Source organism: Indicator indicator, chromosome 35 (assembly GCF_027791375.1).
Source record: "Indicator indicator isolate 239-I01 chromosome 35, UM_Iind_1.1, whole genome shotgun sequence".
Classification (NCBI taxonomy): Eukaryota; Metazoa; Chordata; class Aves; order Piciformes; family Indicatoridae; genus Indicator; species Indicator indicator.
In genome coordinates, this window is record NC_072044.1 from 2,597,956 (window position 1) to 2,618,356 (window position 20,401).

The 20,401-nt window shown below is 51.3% G+C and overlaps 1 protein-coding gene across 1 annotated transcript in view; it reads left to right on the plus strand.

Annotated features, from left to right (window-relative positions):
* The first annotated feature begins 6,292 nt into the window (after positions 1-6,292).
* Positions 6,293-20,401, plus strand: part of PLXNA2 (plexin A2) — a 180,122-nt gene continuing 166,013 nt past the window's right edge. The window contains exons 1-2 of the mRNA XM_054395915.1: positions 6,293-7,480; positions 8,947-9,129. Coding sequence (XP_054251890.1) covers positions 6,293-7,480; positions 8,947-9,129 — 1,371 coding nt within the window. The remainder of the gene's footprint in view (positions 7,481-8,946; positions 9,130-20,401) is intronic.

The following is a 20,401-nucleotide window of genomic DNA, read 5'->3' on the forward strand; positions in this document are numbered from 1 at the left end:
CTTCCCTTGTGCTGCTCTGTAATATTCTCTTGTAATAAACTGCAGCTGGATGTCACCTGGGGGAGAGAGCTGGGCTGAAGCTGGGGAGATAAAACTCCTGCCTTGGCCACTGGGACCTTTTGACTAGTCTTGGGCAAATCATTTAATCGTTTAATCTGCTTGCACCTAAGGTCACCACCCATTAAATTCTGTTTTGTTGGGAGTAAAGTCCATGAATAATCAGAGGGTGTTCAGGTGCAGCAGTGGAGAGGGGAGGGATAAACCTCAGTCCATCTGGGGAGGAAAGCAGAAGCAGCACTTTCTGAGGAACATGCTGACCCAGATTGCCTGGAGGGGTTGTGGACTCTTCCTGGAGGTCCTTAAGGACAGCTTAGAGAAACTTCTCCTGAATGATTATAGCTGGTCCTGGCAGAAGGAGACTGGATTACAGAACCACAGCTTTCCAGCCAAAGACTTTGATGATTTAATGTCATCCAAAGCCAGTGACTTGTTTACACAGGTTCAGATGAAACTGAGACTTCCCAAGACTTGAATAAACCAGCTCTGAAACTTAAGAAGTGTTAAATTTTCCCTTGGCCTCATACTTCAAGGGAAAATCAGGGTCTGGTCTGCTCCATGCTCCAGTGCATGGTGTTGTCACCAGCCTGGGGTCTGTCCTTGGGGACCACCTGGGGAATGAAGTCCTCTTTTTTTCCAGCCCCTCTCTCCATGCAAGGTAATTTCTAAGCTGTTTCACAGCAGTGAGCTGGAAGCTCAATAGCTGCCAGCTGTGGTTTCTCAGCTAGCAGGTGTCAAGTATCAGCACAGGGAAAGCAAAAAAGGTGTCTAATTCCTGCTCCCTAGGTTGCTTATGAGTTTTGCTGGATGTCTTTTGGGGTTGGTGGGTTAAATGTCTCCAGCTGCAGTGCACAGCTGGGTGTAAGCCACAGCTGTTGTCCTGCTTTAGGTTTGCCAGAGTGCTCCCTTGGAGATGGAGAGGATTTGGTCAGTGCTCAAGGGAAGCCTCCTTGCTGTGGCACAGGGATGGGCAGAGGGAGCTGTGGCTGTGTTTGCTTGTCACTGCTGTCAGGGCAGAGTAGCCCTGCTCTCTCTGATCAAAGAGCTCATCAGTAGCACACCAAGCAGCCCTAAACCACTCCCTCACCACATATTTTTCTCAAACCCTTTATGCCTGGTAGGTCCCTTTTGAGTTTTCCTTCAGCTGAATCACAGAGTGCCAGGTTGGAAGGGACCCCAAGGATCATCTGGCCCAACCTTTCGAGGAGATAGTGGAGTTGAACTGAGCTGCCCCAGCAGCCTGGCAAGCTGAGTCTGCAAACTGCCCAGTGTGGGGGAATCCACTGCTTCCCTTGGGAGATGGTCCCAATCTCTGACTGTTCTCGTGGGGGGAAATTTTCTGGATAGCAGTCAGAATCTCCCCAGCAGCAGCTTGTCCCCATCATCCCTTAGGACTCCTGATAAAAAGGGAGTCTCCATCATCCAAGTGCCTCATGTCTATGAGAGCATCATCCCCATTTGACAGGTGGAACAACCAAGGTCTATTCAGCAAGCCTGGGACAGAGCCAGGAGTAACACTGGGTGAGGTCAGGGTGCTGCAGGGCGCTCCCCAAAACACAAAGCTGGAGCTTCCAGCAGACCCTTCCCTGGGATTTTCTGCTCCTCTTTACCCCAGAGCTGTTGGGATGTGTGAGCTGAAGAGGCAGGTGGGGGGGTGGAGAGGTGGCTTATCCGGTATGTGTTGTATAAACAACATCTGAAGTCTGGACAATATGAACAAATTTTGTGCCTAATCCATGCGATCGTTGTTTGTTATCAGGGAAATGCCTTTTCATGGCTGGCTTTCGTTCCTCCCCTCCTCTTCCTTGTCCCAGGGCTGGAGGAAGCAATAATCACAATGCTGTATTTTGCCCTCTTAACTCTTTCTCAGAAAGCTGTGAAATACCAGCCCCGTGAATAAGCAGCTCCGGGGAAGTCGGGGACGCAGCTCCTGGCATGGATCCTGCCTGTGGCTGCCAGCAGGGAGCTGGGGACAGGCAGAGCCAAGGGACAGCAGAGCCTGGAGGGGCATAAAACTGCTTTGCAGCCTGAAATCCAAAGGGTTCAGTCTTGCACGGGTCGTAAAGGGCTTTGGTGTTCATCAGTAACCTCAGACCTGCTGCCAGGCACCTCTCTGGTGATTTACAGTTTGCTTTTATTTGTCCTTAGAGTCGAAATGTTCCAGAATAACAAAGGGAAGGTGCTAGGAGCCTCCTCCTTGCTTTGTATTATTGCCCTAATTGCTTCACATCAAGCTGCTGATAGCTTCAGCAGCTGTCAAACTCTGGAGCAAATGGTTGAGTTTGGTTGTTGCACAAAACCTGGGCTTAGAACTGATATTCCTGGGTGCAGTGGTGTTGTGATGGGTGCTGAGGCTCCCAGCACCCTGTCTGGGAATTCATAGAATCGTAGAATTGTTGAGGTTGGAAAAGACCTTGGAGGTCATCAAGTCCAAGAGCTCACAATCCCAGCACTACTGCTAAACTACTGCCACTAAGCTATGCTCCTAGGATGGCATGGCTGGGAAAATCCTCTGCTCAGGGTTCCAGTGTGCTCTTTCTCTTGTTGGAGAAAGAGGTGAAGATGCTGAGAGAAGGGAAGGGACCTGTGCAACTTTCCTGCTGAGTAAAGGGAAATTGGGCAGCACAAGGCTCATCTGGCTGCACTGGGGTGGAGGAGGCAGAGCTGAGCCCCACATCTCTGGTCTGAACTGGAAGCATCCTGGAGCTCAGAGATGCTTTATTCAGACAGTTTGGCTCAGAGCTTGTCTAATTAAACCAAAACCCTCTTAATGACTGTCAGATCTTCCTCCATGGCTGACCAGTGTGTCCTGAACACCACTTCTTTAAAGGGGGTAAATCACTGTGGCAGCTTTCATGGCTGGAAAGGTTTCACAGAAACATTCCTGATGGGCTCCAGGAGGGATGCAAACCCAGCCCCTGTGTTCTCACTACAAAGAAATTGGCCCAGCTCTGGGCTCTTTTCCCTCATCCCAGTTGGCAGCTGCAATCTGGAGCCAATGCAAAGAGAAAGGGTCAGGCTGGTGCAAGGGTGAGGTTGTTCCAAACGGTTTGTTCTTGTAGTTTAGTTTATAGAGTGCAGCCTGACCTTTTGGTGACCCTTTTGATAATTCTGGGGGATTTCTGACAGCCTGGTGACCTGCAGGGGAGGTCAGCAGCACCAGCCAGCCCCTCTCCCTGCTCCTGGCCCCGCAGCAATGAATCTTATTTGACTATAAAAAGCAAAAAGGGCAGAATCCACCTCCAGCTCTGAAAGCAATCACGCCCCTGCCAGCTCAGTCATTGCTCAGGAGGCTTCATTCTGGGAGGCAGCTCCCCAAACCCATGTGGCCTAGGAGAAAAAAAAAAAGCATAGCTGGTTTTAACTCCTGCTCTGTTCCCCTTTAGCAGGGTGCTTTGGGCAGCCTGGTGGCCCCCAGGCTGGGAATGGTGTGGGGAAAGCTGGGAAAAGGCCCTGGAACTGGGGTGCTGAGAGCCAGGGATGGGGCTGGTGGGGTTAGGATGGCCCAGGCTGTGGGGTTGAGGGTGATGGGGCTGGTGCAGATGCATTTGCTGTGTCTTGAAGGTGCCAGGGCTATTGGAGCTGTCTCCTCCAGAAGGATGGAATGTCCCAGGAGAGCAGGACCCAAGGGAGCCAAGAGGATTAGGGTAGGCAGAGCAGTGCTGGCCAAGGCGGAGGCTGTGTACAAATCATTGCTCATGAAACCAACCCTGCCCAAAAAGAACAATATTAGAATGATAAAATGATTCCAGTTGGAAGGGACCCTCACAGGTCATTTGTCCTTGTGTGATGGTTTTAAGGCCATAGCTTTAATTTCTGACTGCAGGGGGGGTGGACATCTTTAACCAGATCAGGTTGCTCAGGGCCACATCAAGCCTGACCTGGAATGTCTCCAGGGATGGGGCCTCCACCACCTCTCTGCAACCTGTTCCAGTGTTCCACCACCCTCATGGTGCAGAACTTCCTCCTGATGTCCAACCCAAATCTCCCCTGCTCTAGTTTCAAACCATTGCCTCTCATCCTAGTGCTACAAACCCTTGTAAAACATTGCACCACAGAGCTGACACAGCTGCAGCGTTGCTGACATCAGAACTGTCCCTTGGAGCCATCATTTTGCCATAGGAGATTCTCTGTTTGCTTTTGCTTTAATTTTCTCTCTCTTTTTTTCTTCCCCCCCCACTCTATTTTTTTTCCTTCATTATTTATTGCCTCTGTGTGTGCATAAAATGCCACTAATGACAAACCATGGTGCCCATGAGTGAGTGACAGCTGAAGGAAGAGAAATGACTAATCAGACCTCCTGAAGCCCTGTCACATGGAGATTAAATGAGCCTTTTTTTTTTTTTCTTTCCCCCCCATCCCCTCCCCAATGAGAATCATGGGCATTTGAATAATAATATTATAGCCTCCATTAGGATGACAGTGGGGGAAAAAAGAATTGGCTCAGACCTGTGATTATTCCTTCAATCTAATAATTATTTAAATACCAGATAACTCCTTTCAGCCTAATTGAGGCCTTTCAGCTGCTTGGGTTTTTATTGTGTCCCTGAATTTACTCTCTCTTTCACCTTGCGTTACTAATAGCTTCAGATTGCTTTGAAGGCCACATTTGAAATTCCCTTCCCCCCTCCCCAAAAAAAGAGGCAAAATTAATGGTCAAATGGTATTAAGGAGCAGAATTAAAATGGCCTCATTTTCCTGTGTTTCCTGGTGTTTAACTCTCCAGCTCTACCCAGCCACCCCCAAACTCCTCCATAGGGTTTCTGATGATGTCTGTGGCACTGAGCATCTGAGATTGATAGAATGGTTTGGGTTGGAAGGGACTCTAAAGATCATCCAGTTCCAATCCCCTGCCATGGGCAGGGACACCTCCCACCAGGTTGCTCAAAGCCTCATTCAGCCTGGTGTTAAATGCTTCCAAGGATGAAGTGTCCACAACTTCCAGTGTCTTGTCACCCTCACTGGAAAGAATTTCTTCCTAATCTTCAGTCTCAATCTCCCCTCTTCCAGCTCAAAGCCATTGTCCCTCATCCTGTTACTCCCAGCCCTTGTTCAAAGTCCCTCCCCAGCTCTTCTGTAGTCCCTTCAGGTACTGGAAGGCTGTTCTGAGGTCTCCATGGAGCCTTCACCAGGCTGAACTGCCCCAACTCTCTCAGTCTGTCCCCATAGAGGAGGTTCTCCAACCCTCTGATCATCTTCATGGCCTCCTCTGGAGCTGCTCCAACAGATCCATGTTCTTGTGCTGGGAGCTGCAGAGCTGGATGCATGCTCCAGGTGAGGTCTCACCAGAGCAGAGTATCAGAGGGTCACAGGATGTTAGCTAAGGATTGGAAGGGACCTCTGGAGATCATCATAACCTCTCTTGGTCTGCTGGCCACAGCAGGTGACACTTGTTTGCACCCACACATTGTGTTCCACCTACCTGGAGCTTCTCCTGCAGGGCTGACAGAGAGCTATGGGTGGAATATCATCTCTTGACTCCTTTGTGTAGAGTATCAGGCTCCAGACTGGCAACGTCTCCCCTGTGTGGGGTGCTGCTGGCACTGTTTGGTTGCTGATCTAACCACCACTTTGGTGGGAACTGCTTTTCAGCTGTGAAGTACCTTAAGAAGAAGTGCAGTGTCTGTGCTGCATGAAAAGCACATGCAGAGGTACTTCAGGCTCCGGGGAGGGGTGGAGAGGAGGTGCTGGTGGCTTTGCACTGTGTATGCTCAATGAACTTGCCTGAAGGAGGCATCTTGCTCAGGTTTCCAAATGAAGTCTAAGAGGATTTAAAGGTAGAAAACAGCTCTGATTTCCTCAGCAGCTTCCAACAACATTCCCTGCAGGAGCCATGTTTAAGCCAAGACTGCAGGCTGATGGTTGGGTGTGTGAGCAGCAGGCTTTGTCTTGAGTTGGAGCTGATTGTCCCCTCCCATGCCTGAGCAGAGTAGGTTAGAAAGAGCTCAAGCACAGAAGACATTAGCAGGCAGAGGTCAAACCAAGTGGCAAAGCAGGGAGCCTGAACTGTTTACCAATAAGTTTGGAGACCTGCTTAATTCCTGTTGGGCTTACAGACGTCCTCACTTTATCTCAAGGACTTTGTAATTAGAAAGCCTCCTTTGAATTTTATCTGCAGGGCACACAGGATCTAATCCTTCGCTCTGTGTTGCTTTTCTTCCCCCCAGAACCATGTGAGGGACGTTGCTGGGGCACAGGACACGCTCGGGGAGGACAAGAGTTTGCCTTTCCCAGGATGGATCAGAGGAAGAACCGGCCTCAGGCACCAGACTCGGATGGCTGGTCGGTGGCCTTGCTCTGTCTCTTCCTGGCATCCCTCTCACGAAACGTCTCCAGCAATGCCTTGTTCAACACTTTCCACTCGGAGAACCGGGACTGGACCTTCAACCACCTGACTGTCCACCAAGGCACCGGAGCAGTCTACGTGGGAGCTATCAACAGGGTGTACAAGCTCTCGGGTAACCTGACCATCCTGGTGGCTCACAAAACCGGTCCCGAGGAGGACAATAAATCCTGCTACCCCCCCCTCATCGTCCAGCCCTGCAGCGAGATCCTCACCCTCACCAACAATGTCAACAAGCTGCTGATCATCGACTACTCGGAGAACAGGCTGCTGGCTTGCGGCAGCCTCTACCAGGGGGTCTGCAAGCTGCTGCGCCTGGATGACCTCTTCATCCTGGTGGAGCCCTCCCACAAGAAGGAGCACTACCTGTCCAGCGTCAACAAGACAGGCACCATGTACGGGGTGATCGTGCGCTCGGAGGGGGAGGACGGGAAGCTGTTCATCGGCACGGCGGTGGATGGGAAGCAGGATTATTTCCCCACCCTCTCCAGCCGCAAGCTGCCCCGGGACCCGGAGTCCTCAGCAATGTTGGATTACGAGCTCCACAGTGACTTTGTCTCATCCCTCATCAAAATCCCCTCGGACACCCTGGCCCTGGTTTCCCACTTCGACATCTTCTACATCTACGGTTTTGCCAGCGGCAACTTTGTCTACTTCCTGACTGTCCAGCCGGAGACCCCAGAAGGTGTCTCCATCAACTCTGCCAGCGACCTCTTCTACACCTCTCGCATCGTGAGGCTCTGCAAGGACGACCCCAAGTTCCACTCCTACGTCTCTCTGCCCTTCGGCTGCGTTAAGGGCGACACGGAGTACCGCCTGCTGCAGGCAGCATACCTCTCCAAACCGGGAGAGGTGCTGGCCAGGTCCCTCAACATCACAGCCCAGGAGGATGTCCTCTTTGCCATTTTCTCCAAGGGCCAGAAGCAGTACCACCACCCCCCCGACGACTCCGCGCTCTGCGTCTTCCCCATCCGCACCATCAACGCTCAGATCAAGGACCGCCTGCAGTCCTGCTACCAGGGGGAGGGCAACCTGGAGCTCAACTGGCTGCTGGGGAAGGATGTTCAGTGCACTAAAGCGGTGAGGACACTCTGTTGGCCGTGGTTAGCCCTCGAGAGCTGGTATCAAAGCCTGGCCCTATAGGCCAGCAGCTTGCAGAATAGGGGTGGTCTTTCCATGCCTCAGTTTCCCTGGATGCAGAGCAGCCATAGAAGCTCTTTTTCCCCCTTTGATCCATAGAATCATAGAATCAGTCAGGGTTGGAAGGGACCACAAGGATCAGCCAGTTCCAACCCCCCTGCCATGGGCAGGGACACCTCACACAGATCAGGCTGGCCAGAGCCTCATCCAGCCTGGCTGCAAACACCTCCAGGGATGGGACCCCAACCACCTCCCTGGACAACCCATTCCAGGCTCTCACCACTCTCATGGGGAAGAACTTCTTCCTCACTTCCAGCTTGAATCTCCCCACTTCCAGCTTTGTTCCATTCCCCCCAGTCCTGTCACTACCTGATAGCCTAAGAAGTTCCTCGCCAGCTTTCTTGTAGCCCCCTTCAGATATTGAAAGGCCACAAGAAGGTCACCTCAGAGCCTTCTCTTCTCCAGACTGAACAGCCCCAACTCTTTCAGTCTGTCCTCATAGCAGAGGTGCTCCAGCCCTCTGCTCATCCTGGTGGCCCTCCTCTGGACACCTTCCAGCATGTCCGTATCCCTCCTGTAATAGAGGCTCCAGAACTGGATGCAGTACTCCAGGTGGGGTCTCACCAGAGCCGATATTCTCAGACACTTGGTGGTGACAATGAAGGGAAGGGGTGGCACTAAGGCACATAAAGATTTGCAGCTTGCTGGAAGCGTTTGTTGTTTCCAACAGGTTGTTCAACCTGGAGAAAATGAGGCTGAGGGGAGACCTCAATGCTCTCTGCAACTCCTTGAAGGGAGGCTGGAGCCAGCTGGGGGTTGGTCTCTTCTCCCCGGTATCGAGTGATAGAATGAGAGAAAATGGCCTGAAATTGTTCTGGGGGAGGTTTAGGTTGGAGATTAGGATTAAGGGCAGGATCAGCCCTGCCTGGCCATCCTCTGGCTAGTGACTGACCTGAGCATGTCCCACACTGTGAGGCAGTGTCAGCACCACTGTGAGCTGTCAGCAGCAGGGCTTGTATGGTCTTCCAGGAAAGCTTTTGCTGATGTGAGCCTTCCTGTTTATGCTACCCAGCACCTCAACCCAGCTGGGTTGAGGGGAGCTGAAATGAGTGGAGCAGAGAGTTCTTGCATGTCCATGCAGCTGGGCCATAAGAAACCCATAAGAAACCAAGTAGATGGGGAAAACTTAAGGACCTAAGGTTCCTTCTCAACCCTATCCAAACACATTTTGGAGCAGCTGCAGGTTATCTTGGCCCCAAGCAGTGAAGGGAACAAGGTGGTTGGAGCTGGCATGGCTCCCACCCAGTTGTTATCACCATCAAGTCTCCCTTCACAGGACCCCCAAGCATGTGGAGCTGCCTCCTGCTTTGTTTGACTCATGGCTGCCCCATACTTTGTCTTTCCAGCCAGTCCCCATTGATGACAATTTCTGTGGGCTTGACATCAACCAGCCCCTGGGGGGCTCGACCCCAGTGGATGGAGTGACCCTTTTCACCTCCAGCCGTGACCGGATGACTTCTGTGGCTTCCTACGTCTACAATGGCTACAGTGTGGTGTTTGTGGGGACAAAGACTGGCAAGCTGAAGAAGGTAAGCTGCTTTACATGGCTTCAGAGAGGCAGGATCCATTTGTCATCTCTGGTGCATGGAGCTGCTGCTGTGTCTTACAGTTTGTTTTTTTTTTTTTTTCCTCCAGTGTGAAACTGGGAGGCAGTAGGGAGTAAATAAAAAAATCATCACAGGGTTTGGGGCATAGAGAGCCTTGCATTGGTGAGGCCAAGTCCATCCCTCTGCACTGTTGGCACAGAGTGGTGTTGCTGCAGTTTCTTTTGAAGTGGAGAAGTGGCAGCAGAAAGGTGCAGCAAAAAAGTGCAGCAGAAATTCATCCAGCATGGTCCTGGAAAAGGAACCAAAAGAGGCCACAGGTTCCCATTGCTCTAAGGTGTTCCAGAGCATCCCCTTGCATGGCCTGAGGGCACCTTCCTGTGCTGCCAGCCAGCCAGCCAGGCAGTTCCTTCAGCAGCAGGGTGATAGAGGTCTCAGCACCCTGCCAGCTCCTGTGTGCTGTTTGTCTGGGGTTTGTGCATTCCATCATTCAGTGATGGGTGTGATTGTGGGGCTGATGATGAAATGAAGCATTGGACCAGGCTGTTTCAGGGCGGTGGTGAGGTGACCATCCCTGGAGGTGTTCAAAAAACGTGTGGCAATGGCTCTTGGGGCCATGGTTTAGTGGCCATGGTGGTGTTGGGTTGCTGGTTGGAGTCGATGATCTCAGAGGGCTTTGCCAACGTTGCTGATTCTGTGGTTCTCAGGACAGTAAGAGGCCAGGGGGGAGCTGAGTGTGAGTGAGCTGCCTCAGGGGAGGAGCTGAGTGTGAGTGACCCTCAGCAAGTTGTATCCAAGGTCTTGGATCTTCCCTCCTTTTTGGCACACTGATGGGAATCTTGCAGTGGTTTTGAGTTGTTGCCCAGCAATCCTGCTGTAACTTTTGTGGAAGACTGAGTTGGGAAACTTTTGGTGATGACAAAATCTCCACTGGTGGAAGGTCATGGAGAGATAGGAATGGGTTAACTTGGCTGCTGTTGGAAACCAAGCCTCAGGGCAAAGTTCTGCTGCTTCTCTCTGCCTCTTCCCTCCTGCTCTACCCACTGACAGTTGAGTGATTGATCAGGCCTGGAAGATAACATTCCTCACCCTCTGCATCACAAAAAGTTGCCCAGGGCAAAGAGATGCTCCCACTGCTTTCCTCCAGAGCAGCAGTGGGAGAGCTCCAGTGAGTTTTAGGATTTTGAAGTCCAGCTGAGATTTCTCCCTCTCCCAGTTCTCTGAACTGCTTTTTAACAAGTTGGGAGCAAAGACTGCTCAGATCCAGTCCCATACCTTCTGTGTGCTCCTCTCTAGTCCTCCCCCAGGAGCTCCATATTTAAAAGGGGTGTGGAGATGGACTTGGGGTGTGTAAGCAGAGGGGACCCCTCACCAACACTTCTTAGTCTTTGGAGCTGGAGCTGCAACTGGAAACCAGCTCAGCAGTGAGTGCAGAAGTGTGATCCAGCTCCAGCAAAAGCAGCTTTGGAGATGCTGCCCTGGAAAGCTGAGAAGCTGCAAATTAACCTGGAATGTGACTGACAGCTGTAGGTGAACCCCTGGAACATAGACCCTGCTCCTTCCTGCCAGGGAAAGGGTTAACAAATGTAATCAACAGCAGGCTGTTAATTTTTTTTTTTTTCATGTGTCCTTAAGCAGCAGGGAATTTCTTCCTCATCTCTGCAGGAAGATACAAGGACAGGCAGATACTACACTTGAATGTCTGCATCATTTTAATTACATCAGCTCATTAATATTCATTCAGCACTTCACCAAGTGCTGAGCAGCAGTAAATTAGATGCCTCCCTGGTGCCTCTCAGGTGGCAGTGGGGCAATATTGAGCATGGGGAAGAGCTCATGCAGGCCCCTCTGCTCCCTGCCCACCTCTTCCCATGGCACAGGGGGACACAGGGATGTTCCTGGCTAAAAGGGTGGAGGAGGTGCCCTCAACATTCCTGCCCGTGGCAGTAATGGCAGCAAGGCTCCAGCCAGCCTGGTGCTTCCTATTTCCAATGTGAGGGGTGGGATAGGGAGGTGCCTGATAGCCTGGCAGATAAGGACTTGGGGGTGCTGGTGGACATCCAGCTGAACATGAGCCAGCAGTGTGCTCAGGTGGCCAAGGTCACCAGCACTTGGGCTTGGATCAGTAGTGTGGCCAGCAGGAGCAGGGCAGTGCTTTGTGCCCCCTGTACTGGGCACTGGTGAGGCTGCAGCTCAAATCCTGGGTTCAGTTTTGGGTCCCTCACTCCACGAAGGACATGGAGGTGCTGGAATTGGTCCAAAGAAGGGCAACAAAGCTGGGGAAGGGTCTGAAGAACAGGGCTGGGGAGGAGCAGCTGAAGGAACTGGGGTTATTCAGCCTGGAGGAGACTGAAGGGAGATCTTCTGGCTCACTGCAGCTCTCTGAAAGGAGGTTGTAGTGAGGTGGGGATTGGTTTCTTCTCCCTAGTATCAGAACAAGAGTAAATGCCCTCAAATTGCACCAGGGGAGGCTTAGGTTGGTTATTAGGAAAAATTTCTTTCCTGCAAGGGTGGTCAGGGATTGGAACAGGCTGCCTGAAGGGATCATCATCCCTGGAGGGGTTCAGGAACCGTGTGGCCATGGCACCTGGGGACATGGTTTAGTGGCCATGGTGGTGTTAGGTCAACAGTTGGATCTTAGAGGTCTTTTCCAACTGAAACAATTCTGTGACTCTGTGATTCAGAGGCAGTTCCAGCAAGCAGCCTGTGCCTGCACTCGTGTGGTGTGCACTGTCCCACCCCATGAATTATGGAGGCTTACAGCAGAAGCAGGCTCTCCAGCAGACTTTAATTCCCTGTGCTGATCCAGGTTTAACACCTACCTTCTAATCTATTCATTCCCATCCCTGTCCTGGTCCAGGGGGAGGGCTGAGGAATCCTTCACCTCCTGTTTGAGCCAGTGCTGACCAGGCAGTTAGGAGAATTGGTTCCTCTCTCAGCAGATTCATTCCAGGCACAGCAGCTTTTCCTGGCATTCCATGCACCCTTATTTCCCATGCATCAGAGCTGTCTGCAGCTGATGAGATCCATGCCTCCTGCTATCATTCTCTGTCCTGTCCTCTGCTGCAGGGGGCTGGGGAGAGTGTTCTCTGTCTCAGGGTTCTGTCCACACCTTTAGTAACTCTTGCCTTGTGTGACATGTGAGATTATCTTACACATGGCCTAAGGGAGGCCACGTGAAGTGTGGGAGGCAGCTTTGCATGGAGCTGTGTGGGGCTCTGGGGACTCTCAGTGCAGAGCCAGTGGGAAGTTAGCAACAGGTTGTCTCCAGTTTTGATGTGTGTTCCATGAGCAGACACGTCTCAAAGTCATGGAGTGCCCAGGATGCTCAGGACTGTAAATGTTTCCCTATCTCCTCTTCCCCAAAGGTGAAATGAGGGTGGGAGAAATCTCCTCACCTAAGTGTCAGAGGTTTAGACAGGAGCCTTATCTCCTGCAGCTCCCCACCTTGCACAGCTCCCCATACTCACAGAGGTGAGTTACCCAACAGCTCTTCCCTCTCCCACAGCCCTTGAGTAACTTTGGAAACAAGCTGGTGGCTCAGTCTGGGGCTTCAAAGGCAAAAGTGTAGCTGGAGGAGAGAAGTCAGGGAGCCAGCTCTGACATCTTTCATGTTTGTCTGTGCTTCCCCAGTGAGGATTCCTTACTGAGGATGCTTCCTTACCTCACCCATGTCCTCCTGCCTGTTAGCTATTCACCTAACCTTCTCCTGCTTGGTCCCTGGCAGAGCAGCTGCTGCTGCTTCAGCCTCTCTGCTCTACAGGAGCTGAGTGCTGAAGGTCCCCAAGCCCCTGCCTGCCCAGAGAGTCAGGGGCAAGATACACCCAGGGGTAAGATACCCCCAAGGACAAGTTACATCCCCTACACTGCAGCCCAGTTTGTCCACCTGGGACAACTGAAACCTTGGGCTCAGTGGTGTGAAGAAGTGCCTGAGGAAGGAAGGATAAAACAGCAGAGTGTTTGCTCTTGCAGTTGTCATGCTTTGGCTCAAAATGGATTTAAAAGAGCCACAGGTGTGGTGCTGAGGGTCAGAGTTTAGCACCAGGCTTGGTAGAGCTAGAGGATGGTTGGACTGGATGACCTGAAAGGTGTTTTCCAACCCAAATGTCTCTGGGATGTCATGACATCCCTGCCTGCACTCCCCAGTCTTGTCTGGCTCTAGTTTCTTTGGTTTCTCTGTTTCTTGGGTATATCTGAAGGCCCCAGAGCAGTTGGATGTTAGGAGGAAGTTCTTCACTATGAGGGTGGTGGAACACTGGAACAGATTGCCCAGAGAGGTGGTTGAGGTCCCATCCCTGGAGACATTCAAGGTCAAACTTGATTGCTCTCTGAGCAACCTGCTCCAGCTGAGGAGGTCCCTGCTTATTTCCAGGAGGCTGGACAAGATGGTTTTGGAAGGTAGCTTCCAACCTGATGAGTTCTGTGATTCCTGCTCCTTTCAGCATCACTACAGTGCTGGCTGATGTGTAGAGGAGGGAGAGAAGTTCTCTGTCTGCTCAGGAGCAGTGTGGAGCCCATGGCAGTTCTCCTTGGTCCAGCTCTCCTTCCAAGGCACCTCTGCTTCATTGCTGGTGGAGAAAGAGGGAAATGGATCATAGGATCATGGAATGGTTGGGACAGGAAGGGACCTTAAAAGGTACAGTTGCTGGGAAACCTCTGAGTCAGAGCCTCCCCATGCATCTGCCTTTAAGAGGAACCCCTCTAGACATCTCCAGCCTCATTTTCACCTCAGTCTCAGCATCTACCATGCAAAACCCATCAGGAGAGTTCCGTGGATGCTGTTTTCCATCAGGAAAGAGACAACTGGCACAGCAGTGCTTAGCTGGAGGCCCTATTAATAGCAGCCCTAATTATATGGCTGCAAATTTAATTCCTAGCAATGATTAGTGTCAAAATCAAAGGCATCACACATCAATATTGATGGCATTGTATGAAGCCCATAAAGAGAACAAGCAAGGAGACACATCTCCCCCCACCCACCCCAGCACTTAGTTGCTGTTTACTGCTGCATTAATGTCTTTGCTAATTTTGCTGCATGAAAACTGTTTGCTTGCAGGAATCCACAATTCTGAATGATTAGCTGCAAGGCCAGGTTGGAAAGGCCTGGTCTAGTTGTCTACAAGGTGTCTCTGCCCATGGCAGTGGGGTTGGAACTGGGTGATCTTTAAGGTCCCTTCCAAGCCAAAGCATTCTGTGAATCTATGGAAAAGAAACAACCTCTCAGGTTGAAGGGCTGCTGTTGCAAGCCTGCTTTCCATTTCATCTCCCATCCCTTGTGCAAATCTTCCCATTCATTCCTCCTGCCCAGTGAGTGCTGCCTGAGCTCTCTCTGTGCTCTGCGTGCCCAGGTTCATCTCATCAGGCTGAGCACAGGGGCTGGGGTGGCAGCAAGGCTCACCACTGAAAATCAATCTTGTATTTCATCCCAAGAGGTCTGTTTCTTATTAGATCTAATAAATCAGTGAAGTGCCCTTCATTCAGCTTGTCAATGGAGGACATTGTTTGTGATCAAGAATAAATAAATGTCCCTTCTCTGTCTGACAGTGCAGTGCCTGTGCAGGATTTTACCATCCTGCTGTCTGTGCCTGCTGTGGGAAGAGTTCCTGCAGCAGGAGCCTCCAGCCTCTCCATCCCTGCCCAATGTGCACACAATCATAGAATGCACTGGGTTGGAAGGGACCTCTAAAGGTCATCTACTCCAGCCCCCCTGCAGTAAGCAGGGACACAGCCCCAGCTAGAGCAGGTTGCTCAGAACCCCATCAAACCTGACCTGGAATGTGTCCTTCTCCACCTCCCTGGGCAACCTGTTCCAGCATTCCACCACCCTCATAGTAAAGAACTTCTTCCTCATGTTCAACCTAAATCTACCTTGCCCCTTGTCCTGTTTGACTCATGCTTCAAACTGGAAGAAGCTGGATTTGGGTTAGACATTAGGAGGAAATTCTTCCCCATGAGGGGGTTGAGGCATTGGAACAAGTTGCCCAGAGAAGTTGTGGAGGCTCCAAACCTGCTCTGTGAACAAGCCACAAACAGCTCTGCCCAGAGAGGTTGTGGATGCCCCCTCCCTGGAGGTGTTCAAGGCCAGGCTGGATGAGGCCCTTGGTGCAGTGTGAAGTGCCCCTGCCCACAGCAGGGGGGTTGGAACTGGATGATCTTTAAGGTCCCTTCCAACCCAAACCATTCCGTGATTCTATGTTCACCTGTTGAGTGCCTGAATTCATGGTGGGTGATGTCTGGGCAGAGAAACCTCTCTGGAGAGGCAAACCTCCCCCTCTGCAAGGGGCAGTGGTAACTGCTTGGATTAGCAAGGGAAAGGAGAGCTGCTTCAAGTGTTCTTACATCTTGGTATGTGAGGGTTTTATTCAGCTTGGCTGACTTAATTTGTTCCATTAGTGGGAATAAAATAGGTCTTTCAGAAGGAAACATACATCCCAGCCTGTCCTCATCTGACTTCACTCTGTGGATGGTTATCTCATCCTTTTAATTTCTCCTTAATTATCACCCCTGGACACATTCTGGAGCACTTGAGGAAAAAGTCTGTTGCATCAGTGTGTAGAGAAGCCAAAAGGACACCAGGCTGTTATTGCAGAGCTGAAAATCATCCCTTCCCAGACACCTTCTGAAGGAGATGCCTGGTTTGAGCCATGGGTTGAAGGTCAGCTGCTTTGCTGATTCAATGATCAATCCATCAGGCACACAGCACAGGTGTCTGTGTCCCAGCAGAGGTGTGGGGAGGCAGATGATTCCTACTCAGCTGAAGAGGCTGTCTAATTGGAAGGTCTGAGGAACAAGTGCCTGTTTCTTGCCCTAGGATGTGAAACAAAGAGAGGTCTCTTTGGTCCTGGTTTGCTCTGGTGTGGGTGAAGGGCAGCGAAGGTGGTGAGGGGTCTGGAGAGCAGCTCTTATGAGGGGAGGCTGAGGGAGCTGAGGTTTTTTAGCCTGATGAAGAGCAGGCTGAGAGGAGACCTTGCTGCTCTCTACAGCTACCTGAAAGTGAGGCTGGGGTTGGTCTCTTCTCACAAGAAACTAATGATAGGACGAGAGGGAACGGCCTCAGGCAGCATCTTGGAAGGTTTAGGCTGGATAATAGGAAGAATTTCTTTCCTGCAAGAATATTGAGGCACTGGAACAGGCTGCCCAGGGAGGTGGTGGAGTCACCATCCCTGGATGGGTTCAAAAAACCAATAGATGCAGCAGTTCAGACCATGGTTTAGTGGTGATGGAGGTAGAAGGTTGGACTTAATGATCTTGGAGGTCTTGTTTATTTTGTTCCCTAAGAAGCTGGGATTCTTTTTTCTCCCTAAGCAAGGATTTCCCAACCACAGGTAGTAGTTCCCTGTTGCTTCCATCAGTGTAGAAAGGCTTCTGTCAGATTGTGACCCCAGAATCACAGAGTGGTAGGGGTTGGAAGGGACCTCTGAAGGTCATAAAGCCCAACCCCCCTGCCAGGGCAGAATAATGCATCCCCAGACTGCCTGATGGTTCCTGTGGTAGTTCCAGAGGGGAATTTTCAACCCACCACAGTTCCTGACACTGGTTACTGGTAGTAGGCAGAAGTTGGAGCCTTACTTTGTGCAAGGGAATCTGAAAAGTGATCAAAGCCAAAGGAGATCCCTAACATGAGTGTGTCAGGGCTGAAGAAGGGAGAGAGCTGCCAAGTCCCTCTAGATTCTGGTTTCTGAGCAGTTCAGGCATGTCCTTATCATCTCTTAAAGGCATGAAATTGGCCTCCTCTTCTCCCAGCATTACTCCTCCAGCTCTGTTATCTGCTGCCTGGCAGAGCAGGTAAAATAAGGAAGGAAAAAAAAAAAAAAACAGGAGAGAAGCTGGGCTGTGCTTCTGTAGCTGCTGGAGAGCCAAGGGGCAGGTGTTCAGGAAATGCTATGTGAAATGGAGCCAGGTGGGCTCAGAGGCTGCTTTCATCTGTTTCTTGGCTCAGGAGGTGCTGATGGCTCTGGTTCTTACCTAGGTTCAGGCTCCTTGAAAAATCAGCTTGAAATTTTTGAGTGCAACAATTCCCTTTTTATTCCTTTCCCAAGTGGTGCTGGTGAAGGATGGGGGTGGCTGGAGAGCCTTGTGAGAACCAACCTGCTCCAGAGATCATGCAATGGCTTGGGTGGAAGGGAACTTTAAAGCTCACCCAGTCCAACCCCCCAGCAGTCAGCAGGGACATCTGCAACTAGAGCAGGTTGCTCAGAGCACCAACCAACCTGACCTGCAGTGGTCTCTTCTCCCTAGCATGGGGTGATAGAATGAGAGGAAATGGCCTCAAGCTGCACCAGGGGAGGTGTAAATTGGAAATTAGGAAGAATTTCTTGCCTGCAGGAGTGGTCAGGGATTGGAACAGGCTGGCCCAGGGAGGTGGTGGAGTCCCCATCCCGGGATGGGTTGAAGAAACCTGTGGCCATGGCACTTGGGGATATGGTTTGGTGGCCATGGTGGTGTTGATTTGATGGTTGGTGGGGTTGGGTTGCTGCTTGGACTGGATGATCTCAGAGGGCTTTTCCACCCCAAACAATTCTATATTTAGGAGATAAAGAATCCCCACACCTTTTACAAGCAGAGGCACTATCTCCTTGATGAGCATGAAGTGAGGCAGAAGTGATTCCTCCTCCATGCCATGCCAGAAGCAGAACAGAAACATTTCCATCTTCTTGGTGCCAAAGATCAGGAAATGCCAAACTGTTTGGTGAAGTTGTGTTCATTTTTCTGTCTGTCCCCTGCTTTCCTCTCAACATAAAGCTGAAGAAGTTGCTGTGCTGGAGATGTTTGGTTTTGTGGATGGGGGGTAGGGCAGTGCTAGACTCCTGCCTTTCTATTTGTGAGTCAAGAAGTTCATGCTTTTTTTTTTGCTATATATATATTATTTTTTTTCTGCCTGCTTTTAAAATCCTCAGAGGTCAAAATAACATCAGGGTTGGTCCATTTGTGAGATCTGAAATCCCTGGGTGGCAAGAAACACTGTGAGAAGCCCATGCTATGTTTCTTCTATAAATACCTCCCTGAGAGGAGAAGAAAAAAAGAAGAATGTGGAAAGCAGAAATGTGCAAGGGAGAGCCAGGGATGAGAGCCAGGGGAATCTATAGGATGGAGAAGAGGGATTGGGGAATCCACAGGAAGAGTCCTGCACACTGCCACAGCCCTCAGGCTGCTGCTGCAAAAAGCTTGGGATTTGGGGACATTCAGGGAGAGAATCATAGAAAGCACTGGGTTGGAAGGGACCTCTAAAGGCCTTGTCCAGTCCTCCCTAGAGTCAGCAGGGACATCCCCAACTAGAGCAGGTTGCTCAGAGCCCCAACAAGCCTGACCTTGAGTGTCTCCAGTGCCAGAGCCTCCACCACCTCTCTGGGCAGCCTATATAGAATCATAGAATCAGTCAGGGTTGGAAGGGACCACAAGGATCAGCCAGTTCCAACCCCCCTGCCATGCCCAGGGACACCTCACACAGATCAGGCTGGCCAGAGCCTCATCCAGCCTGGCCTTAAACACCTCCAGGGATGGAGCCTCAACCACCTCCCTGGACAACCCATTCCAGGCTCTCACCACTCTCATGGGGAAGAACTTCTTCCTCACTTCCAGCCTGAATCTCCCCACTTCCAGCTTTGTTCCATTCCCCCCAGTCCTGTCACTACCTGACATCCTAAGAAGTCCCTCCCCAGCTTTCTTGTAGCCTCCTTCAGATCCTGGAAGGCCACAAGAAGGTCACCTCAGAGCCTTCTCTTCTTCAGACTGAACAGCCCCAACTCTTTCAGTCTGTCCTCACAGGAGAGGTGCTCCAGCCCTCTGCTCACCCTGGAGGCCCTTCTCTGGACACCTTCCAGCATGTCCAGATCCCTCTTGTAACAGAGGCTCCAGAACTGGATGCAGTACTCCAGGTGGGGTCTGATCAGAGCTGAGTATATCCAGCATTGTGATTCTGATTCCACCACCCTCAGAGGGAAGAACTCCTTCCTAACATCCAAAAAGCCCTGCAAAGGCAGTGCCACCATGGCTTGTGCTGGGGCTTTGCTGCTTGGCCTTGCCTTGAGCCTCTGGCTGCTGCTGCTGCCTTGAATATTTCCTGAGTGCCGCCGTCAGGCTTACTACTCATTGTTGTTACAATTGCTTTTTGCTGCTGGCCAGGGGGACACCAGCATTAGTGGGGCTGTAAAATACTAGGTGGCTGGAGAAGGCAAATCCATCACTTGAATGTTTGCCTGATATTTATGGCTGTGCCAGACAGGCTGGATTGGCTGCAGCCAGGCTCTCTATTAGCATTAGTCCATTACGCCTGTTATGATGCATGGTCTCCACACCTCCCCTTGCCTTTTATTACCCTCTTTTCATTTCTGCTGAGATGCATGGCCAGGCAGATGCCTCCATCCCTCAGGCCTTCAGGGAGCTCTTTGCAGGCAGCCCAGCCTGAGTGATAATGGAGGGAGATAAATCCCTGCCCACGGTAAGGAGCTGCTGGGGCTGGGGAGTGCAGAGCCCAGGGGAATTGTGCACCACAGACATTCCTCAGAGGCTGTGGCAGGGCCAGAGGCTTTCCAGCTGTGACTTGGACAAGAAGAACAGCAAAACACTGAAGTCTAAATGTGAGTGTTGCTCTTTAGCAGCAAGGGGAACAAGTTCTGAAAGGTTGGACCAGGTGATAGAATTGTCAGGGTTGGAAGGGACCTCAAGGATCATCCACTTCCAACCCCCCTGCCATGGGCAGGGACACCTCACACTAGGTCAGGTTGCCCAGAGCCACATCCAGCCTGGCCTTAAAAACCTCCAGGGATGAGGCTTCCACCACCTCCCTGGGCAACCTGTGCCAATGTCTCACCACCCTCATGGTGTAAAACTTCTTCCTAACATCCAATCTGAATCTCCCCACTTCTAGTTTTGCTCCATTCCCCCCAGTCCTATCACTACCTGACATCCTAAAAAGTCCCTCCCCAGCTTTCTTGTAGCCCCCTTCAGATACTGGAAGGCCACAAGAAGGTCACCTCAGAGCCTTCTCTTCTCCAGACTGAGCAGTCCCAACTCTCAGTCTGTTCTCACAGGAGAGGAGCTCCAGCCCTCTGATCCTTGAGCCCCTTTCCAACCTGGCATTCTGGGATTCTGGTCAGGCTGCCCAGGGAGGTGGTGGAATCACCATCCCTGGAGGTGTTCAAGTGTGGACATGGCACTTGGGGAAAGGGTTTGATGGCCAAGGTAGAATTAGGTTGAAGGTTGGACTTGATGGTCTTGAAGGTCTCTTCTAACCAAAACAATTCCTGGCTCTTCCTGG